An 18341-nucleotide genomic window follows, 5' to 3' on the forward strand; every position below is an offset into this window, starting at 1 on the left:
TTACCAGTTCTCAGCCATTTTCAGTTCATTGCTCTATCTCTTCTGTCTGGGTTGTATTTTCCTACTTCTTTCCAGGCCTATTAACTTTTTATTGAATCCCACACATTGTGAAATCTATCTGGTTGGATGCTGGATATTTTTGTATTCTTATAAATATTTTGTAGATTTGTTCTAAGATACAGTTAAGTTCCTTGGAAATAATTTGATCCTTGTGGGTCTTGCTTTTAAGATTTGGTAAGCAGGATTGGAGCATGTGTTCAATCTAGGGCTAATTATTTCCCACTCCCAAGGTAAGGCTATTCTGTGTATCCAACCAATGACCCACCAGTTTTGAAGTTTTCTAGTCTTGCTCTTGGGAACAGGTACTATTTCTGACCTTCAAGAATGCCAGGTGTCATTACTTCTACTATTCTCCGGTGGTTCTTTTCCCAGCCCTGGGTAATTTGCCCTCAAATATGGCCAACCACTACTCAGGTGAATGCTCAAAGAGGACCCCCTGAAGATCTGCAGAGTTCTCTTTGTATTTCTCTCTTCTTCAGTATTCTGTCCTGGAAACTCTAGGCACTTTGCATCCGTGGATTCTGCTCTGTCTCCTCAACTCAGGGAGTCCATAGGCTTTGCCTGGATTCCCTCTCCTTGCACCATGACCTGGAAACTCTCAAGGCAGTGAGCTGGGACACTTGGAAGGCTCACCTCATTAATTTCTCACTTCTCAGGCATCACTGTACTTTGTTGGTGGATGTTTGGTTGTAAACCATTGCTCCATATATGTTGTATGTATTTTGTTTGTTAGGGTAAGTCTGGTTTCTATTACTTCATCATGACCAAAAGCAGAAGTTCACATATTTCAGGTATTTTTCCTTCTTAATTTTTGTTTTATTTTGAATTTCAGGAGACTACCCACAAAGCCAGTGTTTTAGTGAGTGGTAAAATTAAGGCAGAAAACGGTCAGATTTATCAAAATCCAGTCACCTGGCTCAAGGATCTTCTAGGAGGTGACAGTTACGTGACTTGGAATTATGCTTGGAGTAAGGTGGGTAATTCTTAAGTTTATCTGTAACCTCATGTTCAAATGGAAAGGTACCTATTATTTTTATGATAAAACTATTTTTTAAGAAATCTGAATTTCTCCGAGCTAGTTTTTGTCCTCATGTTCCTTCTACAATATGCTATGTGCTTTCTCCCACAACTCTTGTTTGCCAGAAATCCCCAGGGACAGAGTTGGACAGCTGACAGGCTCTCCTTCTTTGTTCCTCATCTAGTCTCAGAAATTCAAATGCCCTCAATCTTCCCCTTTTATCCTCCCAAATGATTTCAGGTCTTTGTGACTCCACATAGAAAATTTGAGACCTATGGTGTGTTGACCATTTAGTTATATGTTAGTATTCTGATGCAATGAAGGATAACTTCCCCTAAAGACAAAGGAATGAGCAAGCAGCCTAAAACACAATAACACAAGTTATGGTGTACTTTTGTTTGAACAGTTTTATCCATCAGTTGCCAACCCCCCCCCAAAAGAAATATTTTTCATTCCAACTTCCTAGACTTAGTAGTCTTCCCCACAATTCTGTCTTCTGAGTTATAAACGCAGTTTAACCACCAATTTCAAGACTATTAATGACTGACACCCTTGAAGTCCAATGATCAGCCATCTCCAGATGTCCATAGCCACACTTAAGGGAACAGTCTTGCAATGATTCACTGAGGAAAGTGTGAATCCTCAGACATCCACCATTACTGTTAAACAGAACTACAAATCCCTTCAGCCTCCACTGTCCATTACAGTAAGCCTCAGTGCCTGAGTAATGAAAGGCAGTTTCTTCTCTCCTTTTTTTGTCTCACTTAGCTCTGCTCACCATTCCTCTTAGCACCTCCTCTCCTTCCTCCTCCGTAATCTGTTTTCTGGTATCCTAGACCTTTGTTGCAGGTGCTTCCAAAACTGTGTTTTAGTTCCTTCACTTAGATCAGTACATCTGAGATTTTCTCTACTTTATAGTCGTTGGGTTGTTTTTTTTTTTCTTAAAGGTTTTTTTCTTGTTCATTTTCCACCCCTGGAGTCACCAGACCATCTGCTTTTCACCTGCTCAGTACTTTCCACAATTCATAAATCAGATGTACATGCTAGGAATTAACATTTCACCCTTGGAAATCCCTTTTTATTAAAAAGTTTCTTAAACTTGTGATAGATTATATCATTTTGCTATAATAGTCTACAGCATGAATATGGTACTGGTTTCTGTAGTTAAGTTTTTTTGAGCTTATCATGCCTCTGCTTAGTGTGCCAGTGATGACTCACTTCTCCCACTCTTTTTCTTTATTGGAACTACTGCATTTTCTGCTTTTGAATAGCTGGCTGTGACATCATTTGGCCCTCACTCTGTACTTACGCCTCATTTATCTATCACGTTGCCTCTGGTCTTTTCTCATCAGCCATGTCAGTTAGTCATATGGTTTAACACCTATGTGATAGGGAAGCCAAAGGCAAATGCAGGCACTACAATTAGGAGGATTCTTGGGTGTAAGATATTCACACAGATAATCTAAGTAGACTTAGATTTTTTATTATTATTATTATTATTATTATTATCCTAAACAGTTTTAAAAATTACCATAGGGGGTACCTGGGTGGCTCAGTTGGTTGGGCAACTGCCTTCAGTTAGGTCATGATCCTGGAGTCCCAGGATAGATTCCTGCATCAGGCTCCCTGCTCAGGGGAGAGTCTGTTTCTCCCTCTGACCCTCCCCGCCTTCATGCTCTCTCTCTCATGCTCTCTCTCTCATTCTCGCTCTCTCAAATAAATAAATAAAATCTTTAAAAATAAATAAATAAAAATAAGAATTACCATAGGGATTCATGTACCTCTAACAAATCCCCTAGACTGAGAAACACTACTCTGGTGAGAGTTTTCACAATATTTAAAATCCTCTTTTAAAACTTACCACAGAAACCTCTACCTCTTCTTTTCTTGAGGGAACTCTTGAATTCATAGTCACTTCTCAATGACAGGAGTTTTTTGCTACATTAGTAAATGTAAACGTTTCTACTGATTGATTCTGAGACTGCTGGTGTGGCTATGAGTCCAGGAATATTTGGTCGTTAGGCAAGTAATGTCATAAAACTAAGTCTTATCCTGCCTCAGACAGAATGACAGAGCCATTAGACACAGATGACTCATACTTCCTACCCAAGCAGCTGGACTGCTATACAGGGAATCCTGATGCTTACTCCCCACTGGGCATCACGGATTCCTCTCACTCCTGCAGCCTCGTGGCTATTAGGTATCATCCTGATGTGGCGGAGTGATTTCTGGATGGGAAACGGGAGGCAAGCTAGTTTCTGGTTCCACTGTTGATAAGTTACTTGATCTAGGAATGGTTTTCAATTCTGCCTACACATCAGAATCACTTGGTGGACCACAGCCCCATACCTTCTGACTTAATTTTTTTTTTTAAGATTTTATCTATTTATTTGACAGAAAGAGATCACAAGTAGGCAGAGAGGCAGGCAGAGAGAGGGGGGAAAGCAGATTCCCTGCTGAGCAGAGAGCCCGATGCGGGGCTCAATCCCAGGACCCTGAAATCATGACCTGAACGAGGCAGAGGCTTAACCAAGGTGCCCTGACTTAATAGTCTTAATTGAAGACCAGGTGGTAATATTTTAAAAAGCTTTCCAGGTAATTGTAATAGGCAGCCTGGAGTAAGAATCCCGATCTAGATCAAATCACTTAACCTTTCTGATCCTCATTTTTCTTACATATAAAATAAGTAGTAGTGCTAGTTGTCTCTAAAGACCCTTCCAGTGTGGAGATTCTAGGACTTGCATAGCCATGTGTGATTTATAAAGCCTTTTACATATATTTTTTCACAACCTCGTGAAGTAAGAAAGTCGACTATTTTTCTTTATCTATGGATGTAAAACCAGAGTTATAGGAGATTAGGTGGTTTGATTAGCCTCAAGGCCAGTTAAATGCCAGAACCAGGACTAGAATCCGGTCTTATGGTTCCTTAATTATTATTTTTAATCATAAATTATTTTTAATAAAAAACATTATTTTCTACATTTACAACAATGACACAGGGGAAGCCACATTCCTTTCATTGGAAACAGGTTGCCCTGAACTCATAAGAGCACATACAGTATTACCTAGCTGTCTTTATGAATTTATGCCAAGTCTCATTCTTCTGCAGCAAAAATTGTCTACTTCCACAGGAAAAAAAAATGCCTTTTTGTGATACAGTTGTGGTATGAAAATAAGAACAGCAATGACAGTTTATTTTTGTGAATGCTCAGGACTGGATTTTGCAAACGACAAACAGACTGCCTTTTTGGGCAGTGACTGAACGAGCATTAACAGTTCTCTTGTGCAAACATACTTCCCATTCAAATGACTCACTCTCTGAATTTCCACCCTTATAAATTCACTACTTTGGATTTAGTATTAACTTTTCTGTATGGTTACCCGTCACCCTACACACTTTGTAAAATAATACCTCCTACCCCCATGATTAGGAATATCAAGGTACCGAAGGTTGAGGTAGGAGTATAGAATGTGATGGAAATTACTGGGGCACCTGGGTGGCTCAGTTAGTTATATGTCTGACTCTTGATGTGGGCTCAAATCTTGATCTCAGGATGCCAGGATCAAGCCCCCAATCAGGCTCCCTGCTTAGTGGGGAGTCTGTATGTCTCCCTCTCCCTCTGCCCCTCCTCCCACTCGTGTGCTTTCTCGCTAAAATCAATCAATCTTTTTTAAAAAAGTGATGAAAATTGTTGATCTCGACAGCCAGCCATCCTCATTGGTCAACTAATCATCCCCAGGGTATCTTAACTTATACTTCCTATGAGCCTGGCGTCTAGTCAGGAGACGTGGATGTATAGGATCACACCACACCACAAAAAAGGAGATGGGTGGCCTTTTTTGTTTGTTTGTTTGTTTGTTTTAGTTTAAATTAAGTTAATTAACATATAATGTATTGTTAGTTTCAGGGATAGAGGTCAGGGATTCATCAGTCTTATATAATACCCAGTGCTCATTACATCACATGCCCTCCTTAATGCCCATCACCCCGTTACCCCATCCCCCCACCCACCTCCCCTCCAGTAACCCTGTTTCCTATGACTAAGAGTCTCTTATGGTTTGTCTCCCTCTCTGATTTCGTCTTATTCATTTTTTCCCTCTCTTCCCCTATATTCATCAGTTTTGTTTTTTAAATTATGTGTATTAGTGACATCTTATGATATTTGTCTTTTTCTGATTGACTTATTTTGCTTAGCAGAATATCTTCTAGTTCCATCCATGTTGTTGCAAATGGCAAGGTTTCATTTTTGATGGCTACATAATATTCCATTGTATATCTGTATACCACATCTTCTTTATCCATTCATCTGTCGGTGGACATCTGGGCTCTTTCCATAGTTTGGCTATTGTGGACATTGCTGCTATAAACATTGGGGTGCAGGTGTACCTTTGGATTTGTATCTTTGGGGTGAATCCCTAGTGGTGCAGTTGCTGGGTTATAGGGTAGTTCCATTTTTAACTTTTTGAGGAATCTCTATACTGTTCCCAAAGTGGCTACTTTTCATTCCCACCAACAGTGTAAGAGGAATACCGTTTCGGGGTGCCTGGGTGGCTCGGTGGGTTAAAGCCTCTGCTTTCGGCTCGGGTCATGATCTCAAGGTCCTGGGATCTAGCCCCGCATCGGGCTCTCTGCTCAGCTGGGAGCCTGCTTCCTCTTCCCTCTCTCTCTCTCTCTCTGCCTGACTCTCTGCCCACTTGTGATCTCTGTCTGTCAAATAAATGAATAAAATCTTAAAAAAAAAAAGAGGAATACCGTTTCTCTGCATCCTCACCAACATCTGTCATTTCTTGACTTGCTAATTTTAGCCATTCTCAAGGTGGTATTTCATTGTGGTTTTGATTTGCATTTCTCTGATGCCAAGTGATGTTGAGCATTTTTTCATGTGTCTGTTGGGCATTTGTAAGTCTTCTTTGGAGAAATGTCTGTTCATGTCTTCTTTCCATTTCTTGATTGGATTATTTGTTCTTTGGGTGTTGAGTTTGATAAGTGCTTTATAGATCTTTGATACTAGCCCTTTATCTGATAAGACATTTGCAGATATCTTCTCCCATTCTGTCGTTGTCTTTTGGTTTTGTCGACTGTTTCCCTTGCTGTGAAAAAGCTTTTTATTTTGATGAAGTCCCAGTAGTTCATTTTTGCCCTTGTTTCCCGTGCCTTTCACCATGTTTCTAGGAAGAAGTTGCTATGGCTGAGGTCGAAGAGATTGCTGCCTGTGTTCTCCTCTAGGATTTTGATAGATTTCTGTCTCACATTTAGGTCTTTCATCCATTTTGAGTCTATTTTTGTGTGTGGTGTAAGAAAACGTTCAGGTTTCATTCTTCTGCATGTGACTGTCCTATTTTCCCTACACTACTTAATGAAGTGACTGTCTTTTTTCCATTGGACATTCTTTCCTGCTTTATCGAAGATTAGTTGATCATAGAGTTGATGGTCCATTTCTGGATTCTCTATTCTGTTCCATGTATCTGTGTGTCTGTTTTTGTGCCAGTAGCATACTGTCTTGATGATTACAGCTTTGTAATACAGCTTGAAGTCCGGAATGACTCCACCACCTTTGGTTTTCTTTTTCAACTTTCCTCTAGCTATTTGGGGTCTTTTCTCGTTCCATACAAATTTTAGGACTGTTTGTTCCCACTCTGTGAAAAATGTTGATGGTATTTTCATAAGGATTGCATTTGTCTAGGTAGCATAGACATTCTTAACAATATTTGTTTTTCCATGAGCATGGAACATTTTCCATTTCTTTATGTCTTTCTCAATTTCTTTCATGAGTGTTTTATAGTTTTGAGAGTATAGATGCATTTCCTCTTTGGTTAGGTTTATCCCTAGGTATCTTACAGCTTTTGGGGCAATTGTAAGTGGGATCAATTCCTTAATTTCTTTTTCTCTCTCATTGTTAGTATATAGAAATGCAACTGATTTGCTGAATTCCTGCTGAGTTCTAGCAATTTGGGGGTGGAGTCTTTTGGGTTTTCCACATAAAATATCATATCATCTGTGAAGAGTGAGTTTGATTTCTTTGCTGATTAGGATGCCTTTTATTTCTTTTTTGTTGTCTGATTGCTGAGGTAGGACTTCTAGTACTATGTGGAACAGCAGTGGTGATACTGGACATCCCTGCCATGTTCCTGACCTTAGGAGAAAAGTTCTCAGTTTTTCCCTGCTGAGAATGATAGTCACTGTGGGCTTCTATGATAATCTATCTCTATACCTACACTGTGAAGAGTTTTAATTAAAAAAGGATGCCATACTTTGTCAAATGCTTTTTCTGCGTCTGTTGAGAGGATCATGTGGTTCTTGTCCTTTCTTTCATTAATGTAGTATATCACATTGAGATGTGGGTCCTTTTAAAATACAAATATCCAAGAGGTGTGAATCCTGAAAACATAAATAGTACGAAAGGCATACTGCCCTTCTCTTGCCTGGAGCTGCATGGAGTACCCACGGGAAGTGGAGAAGTGGGGGCTCTAGGATGGGGATTGGGAGGAGGTAGGTGGTATGAAGATGAACTTCACTTCCATCATCATTTTCCCAGGATCAGCTCTTTCATGGCAGTTACTACATTTTGATACTACCTTCTCAAATATTTGAGAATTATTTTACTTTTTAGCCAAAATGTGTTTTTGTGTTACAGTGAACCTAAAAGAAAACCGACAGTTTTCTTTTGCTTGTTTGCCTTCCCCCCCCGCCACCTCCTGAGATCAAAAACAATTATCCTTTCCTCTTTCTTCTTCTTGGGGTAGTGCAAATTTATTTAGAACTTGCTTCATGGAGCGCCTGGGTGGCTCAGTGGGTTAAGCTTCTGCCTGGGATCAAGCCCTGCACTGGGCTCTCGGCTCAGCAGGGAGCCTGCTTCCCCCACCACCACTGCCTGCCTCTCTGCCTACTTGTGATTTCTCTCTCTGTCAAATAAATAAATAAAATCTTAAAAAAAAAAAAAAAAAGAATTTGCTTCATAAAACTTGAAATGGAATTAAAACAGTCATTTGGTCATCCATGAACAGATTCCCATTAGTACCAACAAATAGTTTTCCTGAAGACATAGATAAAATGCACTGATATTTTCAAATTTTCAAATGGAGCTCTAGCAGGGAAAAAATTCTTGGACACCTCTTTAATTTTTAAAGGCGGGTTGTATTTTACATTTTTTCTTGATGCATGTTAGAATGTAAGATATAGAGAAACATTTGTTACTGCAATTAACGACAATTGAGATTAAACTTTATTTCTTCAGAGACCTTACCAAATAAAGTTAATTAATAATTTCACTTGGCTAATTAACTGCATTTCCAGGATAGTGGCTAACTGAATCATCCTTCCGCCCCAAACTCAGACACATACTCATACACACACACACACGTGTGCACACACACATGCATTCATGCCATTTCTTCCCTAAGTATGGTATTAGGGAGTCAGCATAAACTGATTTCTGAGGATAATAGACTTTCTGCCTAAGAGCTTCCGGGAGAGAATTAGTGGCCTTAGGATGAAGCTCTTCCTGCAGTTCCACCTTTTAGAAAAGTAAGAACACAACAACCTACAGATATCCTTACAGAATATACCTTGCCCTAATTCCAGCTTTATTACTGTTCTCATCTGGGGGAAGGTGGCATCCCATCACCCATCCCAAAATGGATTTTGAGTGGTGAAGTTGTCAAGATTGCTGGCAGCTATGCAGTCTAAGACCCTGAGAACCTCGCCTACAGCTCTTCCTACATGCCTCTGAGAGCAGGCATATGAGCTAGATTTTCATTCAAGATTTAGTTGAGGATTCAAAGTTTCAGTTATATGCAAATGTGATGACTGTTTGCTCTTATGCTTTAGCCAACTAGAGCACAGACACTACTATGAAATGGACAGTTTCCAGGAGTGAACTAGTGCCTGTTCATTTTAAGATGTATATATTATTATCCTTGTTGAATAAATCACTCCCACCTTGTGGGAACTAGGTACTTAACTCAGTAGATTTTTCTTAAAGCTGTGTTCTTTTGATGTCTCAATTACCCCAGTGGTGTGTTTAAGATGTGTACGGACTCATGACCTCTAAGGCTACTAAGGTACAGTTTTACTACTTTATATTACCTAGTATTAATGGATAAAAATACACTTTAAATCTGAAATGTTGGTGAGAACATACTGAACCTACACATTGATGGGTATAGAAGGTGTTTTGGTTATTGTCAGGGCACAACATGAACAAAACCCATTGTTTCTAATTGTTAGTTGTTTGGAGAGCTGGCCAGTGGCATTCAGAGGCCTCATCTCTCCTTCCACGGCAAATGGTGATGGGTTAGCACACTGGGTAGACTGAGAGGTTCCATTTCCATTACAAAGTTCCTTTAGTTATGGGATTGAGCCCAGAAGGGGTCTAAACCTTCCAGATCCCTTTTTCTTCTGTCTGCCCCCATTCTGGTAAATAACGGGCAATTATTGAGCACTCAGAATGTGCTAGACAGTATGCCAAATGCTTTTCATATATTATTTGTTCTCATCCTCACAACAACCTAATAAGCTGGAGGTACTTGTTTTAGAAATGTACAAATTGAGGTTAAACAATTTAAGATTCTTGCTTAAGAACTGGAATTTCAGAGGGTTTTCTCCCTGCAATTGTCAGGCACTATGTGAAGTGCCAAGAGTATAAAAATAATTATGACACAGACCTTGTCTTCAAGGAGCTTATGTTAATGGAAACAGACATATTAACACATAATTTCACTTTAGTAGGATAAGTGCCTTGACAAATATGAGCATAGAAGTGATGGGGGCCTAGAGGAAGGGACTGATTATTGGAGTTTGGAAGTTCTAAGAAAGCCTTCAGGAGGAAGGGATGTTTAAGTGGACACTGGACAGTTTAACTACAGTGAACCTAGCTTCTGGGTATATTATCAGACTGCCCTAGAACTAGGAGTGGAGAACCCAAAGACGGCAACCAGAGGGCAAGTGTTTGCCAGTCAGCCTCAGCCAGCGTGTTTGTGTGTGGGTATTCCTAAGATCTGATATTTGGGGTGATAAACAATAGCCAATAAGTTCACAAACCAACCAGAAAAAGCCAAAAAATTTGAATGCACAGGCCTGAAATATTATTAATCAGTTAAGTGTCTGAGTTCTTGAAAAGTACTATTTTATGGCTTAATTTTATTAGTACAACATTAATTTTTTAATGTTATAAAGTAGTGATGCTGGATTAATGGTTGTTTAACAAGTGAATGGATGAGAGAATTAATGATAAACAGGGGTCAACAAATATTTTTACTAAAGGGCCAAATAATAAAATCTCAGTCTTCATGGGCTTATGGTCTGTTGTGAATATTCAGTCGTGTTATAGCACAAAAGCATCCGTTGATATTAAGTAAATGAATGGGTATCTTTGGTTCTAATAAAATTTTAAAAAAAAGAAAAGGTGGCAGGCCAGATTTGACTGAAGGTAAAACTTGTAAGAGACAGATGTATTTGCTTCTTTTGAAATGTAGAGTTTTAAAATTCTGTGTTTAATTACGTGCAGGTGACATATCTGGGGAAGGAGCTTTTAAAGTATGTTTCTGAGGAAGTGCCCATACCTGCAGAGCCAGTCGTGGTGCCTCAACAACATCAACCTTGTCTTCCAGGTATGTGCAGACCTACAGCCATTTCTTAGTCATGAGAAAGGCACCCAAAGGTATGGAGACAGCACTGCTTTTTTTGTATTTTTTTTTCATTCATATAACATGAAAATAACTGTTTTAATGTGAATAATTCAATAGCATTTTGTTGTTGTTGTTATTTAAATTCTAGTTAGTTGACATAGAGTTCAGTATGGTTCAGGGACAGAGTTCAGTGGTTCATCACTTGTGTACAACACCCAGTGCTCATCATAACTTGTAACTTGTGCCCTCCTTAATGCCCATCACCCATCTGGCTAGTGCATCCGCCACCCACTTCCCTCCAACAACCATCAGTTTGTTCTCTAGAGTTAAGAGTCTCACATGATTTGTTTCTCTCACTCTTTCTCCTCCTCCTGAATGTTCATCGTTTTGTTTCCAAAATTCCACATATGAGTGAAATCTTTTCTCACTGACTTGTTTTGCTTAACATAATATTTAGTACATTCACAATGTTGTGCAACCACCACCTTTGAGTAGTTCTAAAACAACTTCCATTACCCAAATAGAAACTCCACATGCATTCAACAATCCCCCTTTCTGTATGCCTCCCAGTCTACTTTCTGTCTTTATGAATTTGCCTGTTCTGAGTGTATCATATAACTTCCTGTGTCTGGCATCTTTCACTTAGCATAATGCTTTCAAGGGTCCTGCCTGGATGGATGTTCAGTTTCTACTTTTTGGCTGTTGGGCATAGTGCTGCCGTGAGCACACATATATGTGTATTTGTACCTATTTTTAGTTCTTTTGGATAGATATGTAGGAGTGGAGTTGCTATATCATATAGTATTATATGCTGAACTTTTTGAGGAACATCCAAAATGTTTTCCACAGCAACTGAATCATTTTACATCAAATCAGCAATATACAAGGGCTCCAATTTCCCCATGTCCTCACCAACACTTGGCATTTTCTGTTTGTTTACAACACTGCATTTTAACCACAGTTGATTGTAGAATTTTTTAAATGACACCTTCCCTCACAGTTCCTTTCTCTGAACCTATGCTATACTTACTTTGGGTAGATTTTTTAAAGTATCATACAGAAAGGAAAAATGGCATTTTTTCCCTCCTGCAGGCATGATTTGGTGAGTTTTCTAAAAGCAAGTACTAAAATAAATCTGCTTATTAGTGTAAACTAATGTGCTTTATCTGATGGAATAGACTTTAACCTGAGAAAACTGAAGAGAATGTAGTCTTCACCAATTAGCAGAAGATTTTGAAACGATCTGGAGAGAGGCAGCACACATTTCTGTAAAACAGACATAACTAAGGTTGTGTTACCCTTCTCTGCTGCAGCACCCCCTTTTTCCGCTAGTGTCCCTGCCTCAGACCAGCTGGGGACAGTATAGTCAGAAAGAAGATACAATACAGGAGACGATAGTTCTGTGGTAACCAGAGTTCAAGAACCAAACAGGGATTACTATCACTAAGCCCCTAACCAGGGGCTCCCCAAGGCCATTCCTTCCTAACAAACCTTAATAATTCACTATTTCCCTAACTTTATACCTGATCCACTGTAACCTCTTAGGGTCCTTCTTTGTTCTCAAAAACTGGCTCCAGAATAGGATGCATTTTTCCCAGTAGTCTGAAGATAGCCTCGAAAGTGCTTTTCATCACTTTGGGAAAACCAGTCAGGTAAAACAGAAATTATGAAGAAGTTAAAGGGTTTAAATTGGACAGAGTTCTTGTAGTAATTTCTGGTCTTTGGTTCCTAACTCTCACTGCAGCTCTACCTAATCAAAACTTGGCTTGGGGCCCAGGAACCTGAACTTTTTAAAATGATTCTTATGCAGCATGACTATAGACTTTGAGTGACTAGTAAGTAGTATCTGATTTCTTACGCAGATAATAATTTGAAAACTCTTATATTCAGCCCTTCAGCTCGATCCCACACCACACCCACTCTCATGCTTGCATGCATTGCCTGCCTCCCTCCCTCAACCTCTGGCTCTCTCTCTCTGTCTCTCTATTACACACACACACATACAAGAAAGCCAAGCAAAACCTTCATCCTCCTAGTTTCTAACCCCAAGAGTCAGAACAGAAATACAGGATCTTCCTTGTATCATAAAGGTTATCTCCTCAGATTTTCTAGTTCTGAGCAGGCATTTTCAACCCTAGCCATGCTTCTCCTTCCTCAAGAGGGCTCACAGTGCCCCTGCTAAGTGAGCATGAAATAAAAAAATGGGTTCTGAATGGCTGCTTCTGTTTCCTGCAATATAAACAAGTCTCTTGTTACTAATTTCTTTCCAGAAATACTGTATTTTCTTTCCTTTAGCTATATCAGAAAATGTTAATGAACTCTATGGAGGACCCATAGGCCAGCCAGTTTCTTGTTGCCTTAATGTGGGCCTAAGAATCTGCGGGTCTCTATTGGCATTACTTTTCTCTTTTTCTTTCTTTTTTTAAGATTTTATTTATTTATTTTATTAGAGAGGGAGCATGAGCAGGGAGAGGGGGGGAGGGAGAGAATCTCAGGCAGAATTCCCGCTGAGCACAGAGATCCATCCCAGGACCCTGAGATCATGACCTGAATCGAAACCAAGAGCTGGATGCTTAACCTACTGAGTCACTCAGGGGCCCTCTACCTGCTGGCATTCTGTAGGCTGCTGTTGGAGTTTTACTTGAACCTATTTGATTTAAGATTCTTTTGTATGTGGTTTTGTAGTACCTGACAGAAATCCAAAGACCTGGCAAGTTAGAAAAATGTAAACTCTTTAACAAGCAAACTATCCAAGAGAGAATCTTTTTCCCTCTTTTGCTTATCAAAACGTGGTCATGGAAATCATGGAACTGACACTCTAGAGTGCACAGAGTTTTATCCTTTAAGGATAAACAAGGCCATATGGATTTCATCAGCCCACTTCAGATCATGAACATAATCTGTTCTTTTATACTTTTTTAAGATTTTATTTATCTACGTGACAGAGAGAGAGACAGTACAAGCCGGGGGAGGGGCAAGGAGAAGGCAGAGGGAGAGGGAGAAGCAGGCTTCCTGCTGAGCAAGGACCCTGATATGGGGCTCAATCCCAGGACCCTGACTGAGATCATGACTGGAGCCAAAGGCAGATGCTTAACCGACTGAGCCACACAGGCACCCCTCTCTTACACTTTTTAATGATCACACTCCAAAATAGTGTTTTTTGGGAATACAGGAATTAGGAAGAGCTATTTACATTTTCCAAAGCTAGAGTAACGATGCTTCCCAGCTAAACCACCGCAGTCCTCAATCCAGCCAAATTATTAGTAGCACTCCCCTTCATTTTCAGATGTGCCTTGTTTAGATGACCCAGTACAGGAACCAAGCAAATAGGTATTGGAAAAAATGAAATTTGGACATGGTAAAAAGAGAGAGAGCAACTCTTCAATTTCATTTACTTTTTTAAAAAGTTTTAAAATTCCAGTTAGTTAACATACAGTGTAATACTAGTTTCAGGTATCGAATTCAGTGATTGATCATTTCTGTACATCACTCTGTGTTCATCATAACAAGTGTACTCCTTCATCCCCATCACCTATTTAACCCATCCCCTACCCCTCTCCTCTCTGGTAAACATCAGTTTGTTCTTTGTAAGAACTATATAGATAGTTCTTACATACTGTTGTCTAAATAGGCAAATCTTATGCATATCACTTTATATTATAAATAATTGCTGGTTACCTAATGTTCACCGCCTGACAGAGAAGGTCTTTGAGTTTAGAGTGACTTTTCTAAACTCTTGCTCCCTATTATATTCCCCCAAAGACTGGCAAAGTAGCTTCCCAGTAAAAGTTTATTAAATAATGTTTATTCATCGCATAAATAATGAATGGATGGAAGCATGAATATGATCCTAAGGAATGCTATTTTAAAACTGGATTTACATGTGATTGACTGTCCTCATAAGTAGACATGCCTAGATCTCACAGGCTATAATGAATGGAGTTTGTTGTGAAGAATTCAACAAATAGTAAATGGGATTTTGGTTAGTTAATATTATCTCCTTTATTTGAACTTTCTGCTTCTGACTGTGAGATATAAGAGTGATGCCCTTCACATTTTCTGAGCCATTTATTTTAAAAACAGCTATATCCCTCTATCTCCCCGCACTTCCATCTCCCCCTCTTTATGAGAAATCATTAATCTGTTTAGCTTTCGTAACCATTTCCTAAACTTTGATCAAATGGTATCAACACTTCATGGGACAAATAGCAAGCTCAATATCCAGTTGATTTCTACAGACCATTTTGGAATTCTAGTATCAAGAAAATCCTGAGTCATGAAGATAAGTGATCAAAGTTTTTAATCTTGCCATTTTCAAGACTTTCCTCAATGAATCAGAGATGATGGAAGAACTTTATTCCTAGTCCTGCACAGAAACTAGTTAAACTGGTAACCCAGATTAGTGTGTTGGTGGATTCTTGAGTGTTAGAATATGGTATATTAATACATTTGAAGGCATATATTATTTCTAACTAAAGATTTTAAACATACAAATACCAGCCTTTAAAAAATGAAATTCTGTTGATGAAATCCTGAAGTACCTCTCCCTAAAGTCCTTAGAAGCTGTAAAATGGAGTGAATCTATGGTGCATTTTCCCTTGAAATTTCACAAGTTCCTCCCAAGCCTCTCTTCTCTCTGCCTACCTGGCTGTAGTTTCTCTTCTGTGTTTTTGAGGGAATCTTCATTGATATTTCAGAATAAACTGGAGGGGGAAAAATGAACATCCCCAAACTTCTACATAATTTGTGATCACTGTGTACAGACATATCAACCTTTTCCACGGTTCTTTAAAAAGAATCTGGTAAGGTAGATGACACTTAATTATTTACCTGAAAAGTCAGTTTCATATATATCTATGTCACCTGTCACCATAGTATTAGGACAGTCAAAGCACATTATGCCAAATGTATTCATCTACGAAAAAAAAATTATCTCCTGAAATCTTTATTTTCCTAAGCCATCATTTACTGCACATTAATTTACTGCATAATTAATTAATGTCAGTTTCTTTTGAGGGGACCCAACATTATTTCTTCATTTGAAAATAGAACATGCTTTTTCAGAAAAAATAGACTCTTTTTTGTTTCTAATAAAAGCTGTCCTTGACCTACCAATAATATGTTGCAAGTAAATAACTTCAGAGGAAGAGTTTTCTTCATTTCAGTGCTGTTACTGTGCGTCATTGCTGGTAGAAGTATGTGTAATCGAGCGCACATACTCACAGGTGCTTCTGTTTTATGTGGTTAAGAATTTCTTCAAACTTAAACACATAAGGAAGATGGGTGCCTGATAACAGAGCAGAAGGTGTTTATTTCAGCTCCTGTTTACGATTCATGTTGTTTTTCATTCCTTTTTTTTAAAATTTTTTAAAAATATTTTATTTATTTATTTGACAGAGAGAGATCACAAGTAGGCAGAGAGCCAGGCGGAGAGAGAGGGGAAGCAGGCTCCCTGCTGAGCAGAGAGCCTGATACGGAGCTTGATCCCAGGACCCTGAGACCATGACCTGAGCCGAAGGCAGATACTTAGCCCACTGAGCCACCCAGGCTCCCTGTTTCTCATTACTTTAATCATAATTATTTTTCATCATAGTATCATGATTAACTTTGATCTAATTCATAAAATGGACGATACATCTACTGATAGAGGAGAAAAGAGAAGAAAACTAATTTTCTGTTGAGCACCTGCCATGTGCCAGGCCTCCTGCCAGATCACTGTGTATACATTAAGCCATCGAGGAGCTTCTAACTAGTAAAACTCCAGAGTTCATGTCTGTGCAACAAAGGCAGAAAAAACATGAACACTTTACATATAAAAATTTTTTTAAAGATTTTTTTATTCATGAGTGGCAGAGGGAGAAGCAGGCTCCTGGGGAGCCTGATGTGGGGCTCAATCCCAGTACCCTGAGATCGTGACCTGAGCCAAAGGCAGATACTTAACTGACTGAGCCACCCAGGTGTCCCATCTCATTCCATTTTCTATGTCCAAGATAAAGCTGTAAATCAGCATCGGCTTATCTTGGGGAAAAGGCTGTTTGTAGTCTAAAATACCACGGCAAGAAAAGGATGACTGAGGCTTCTGAAGGTAGTTGTACAAATTCTTCTGTGCCTCAATTTCCAATAAACCGAGAATAAAACAGTTGTGAAGATTAGATGGGAAGTTGCTGTGAAATGACTGGCTACTGGTTAACATATAGCAAACATTCAATAAATATAAGCTGCTATTATTATTATTTCTTACTGAAAATGGTATTAGGCTGGAAGATGGATAATCAGTTTTCTAGGCCACACAAACTTGTGTGATCTCAAGCAAGTTACGTGACTTCTCAAGCCCAGTACAACTAGGAAAATAGCCATATAAGTGAGTGTGGCTCTGCTTGCTGCTCCTCATCCCCAACAAGCACTGTACAGATAAAGAACCATTCTGCTCACGAAAGAAGTAGGGAGAAAGCCATCCTTCTCAAATAATATAACCAAATGTTAGATATTCTGCATAAGTCTCCTTGAAGTGAACTTCGAGATTCATCACTAGGCAAAAGAATAGGCTCATGCAACTATTCATGTTATCTAGTTGCCTAAATTAGCACTTCAAAATGACAGGCTAACTAGTTAGGTTAAAAATAATTTTAGCTTTCACTTTTCTTTTTCCTCTAGTTTTTTAAAAAATTTCCCTTAATATGTCAAAAGCAAAAATAATCAGGTTCATTATTTTAACTGATATTTCACTTCTGAAACATCAGTAACCTATGAATTCTTTTCATTCAACCCATTTTACCTCTCTGGCTCTGTTTTATCATCTGTAAAACAGGTCCAAGACCAAGATGATATATAAATTCACTTCTAACACCAAAGTTCTGCTTGTTCTCTCTCTGACAAATAAAAAAATTAAGTCTAGGGTGCCTGGGTGGCTCAGTGGGTTAAGCCTCTGCCTTCGGCTCAGGTCATGATTTCAGGGTCCTGGGATCAAGGCCTGCATGGGGCTCTTTGCTCAGCAGGGAGCCTGCTTCCCCCTCTCTCTCTCTGCCTGCCTCTCTGCCTACTTGTGATCTCTCGCTCTGTCAAATAAATAAAATCTTTTTTTTAAATTAAGTCTATTAAAAAAAGAAAAGAAAAGAAAATGGAGTAAATTATGACTGGTCCAAAATCTCTGTGTGCTCATAGACTTGACTAGGGTCTAGAATTTGTAATAAGTAAATTTAAATATTATTTTATAAAGACAGTTTTTAATTTGTTGGCACTTCTTTAAACAGGAACTTCCAGGGAATCAATGCAAAGCATTCCACATTATCTACAAATAAATGAAGTACTATTAATCAGCGATCAAGAATTTCTCCCATGCCATATAATGGATCAGCATTGGAAGTTCTATGTGGAATGTGAAGAGCTAACATTCTAAAGCCTTGTTTTCATAATAACTTATTAGACATTTGTTCATTAGCCCACATTCATATTTTATATGGGCTGGAGGGCCTATTTTAACACACCCTTCATGAGTTGCTACTTAAAATGTGTGTTTACTGTTGTAAGAAGAAATATAACTTGAACTATTGTAGTATGATTAATACCTTTTTGCTATTGAAATAAAGGCATTTTTGAATTAAACCATATTGATTCTCTGGCTTTGATTTTATGAACA

General features: G+C 38.8%; 1 protein-coding gene across 1 annotated transcript in view; it reads left to right on the forward strand.

Annotated features, from left to right (window-relative positions):
* ANKRD31 (ankyrin repeat domain 31) overlaps window positions 1–18101 on the forward strand; it is a gene marked incomplete at both ends in the record, with an annotated part of 151367 nt that extends 133266 nt beyond the window's left edge. The window contains 5 exon segments of the mRNA XM_080804333.1: window positions 893–1033; window positions 10585–10687; window positions 13992–14032; window positions 14036–14063; window positions 17956–18101. Coding sequence (XP_080660459.1) covers window positions 893–1033; window positions 10585–10687; window positions 13992–14032; window positions 14036–14063; window positions 17956–18101 — 459 coding nt within the window.
* Window positions 18102–18341: the final 240 nt, after the last annotated feature.

Source organism: Martes martes (assembly GCF_963455335.1).
Source record: "Martes martes genome assembly, chromosome: 5".
Classification (NCBI taxonomy): domain Eukaryota; kingdom Metazoa; phylum Chordata; class Mammalia; order Carnivora; family Mustelidae; genus Martes; species Martes martes.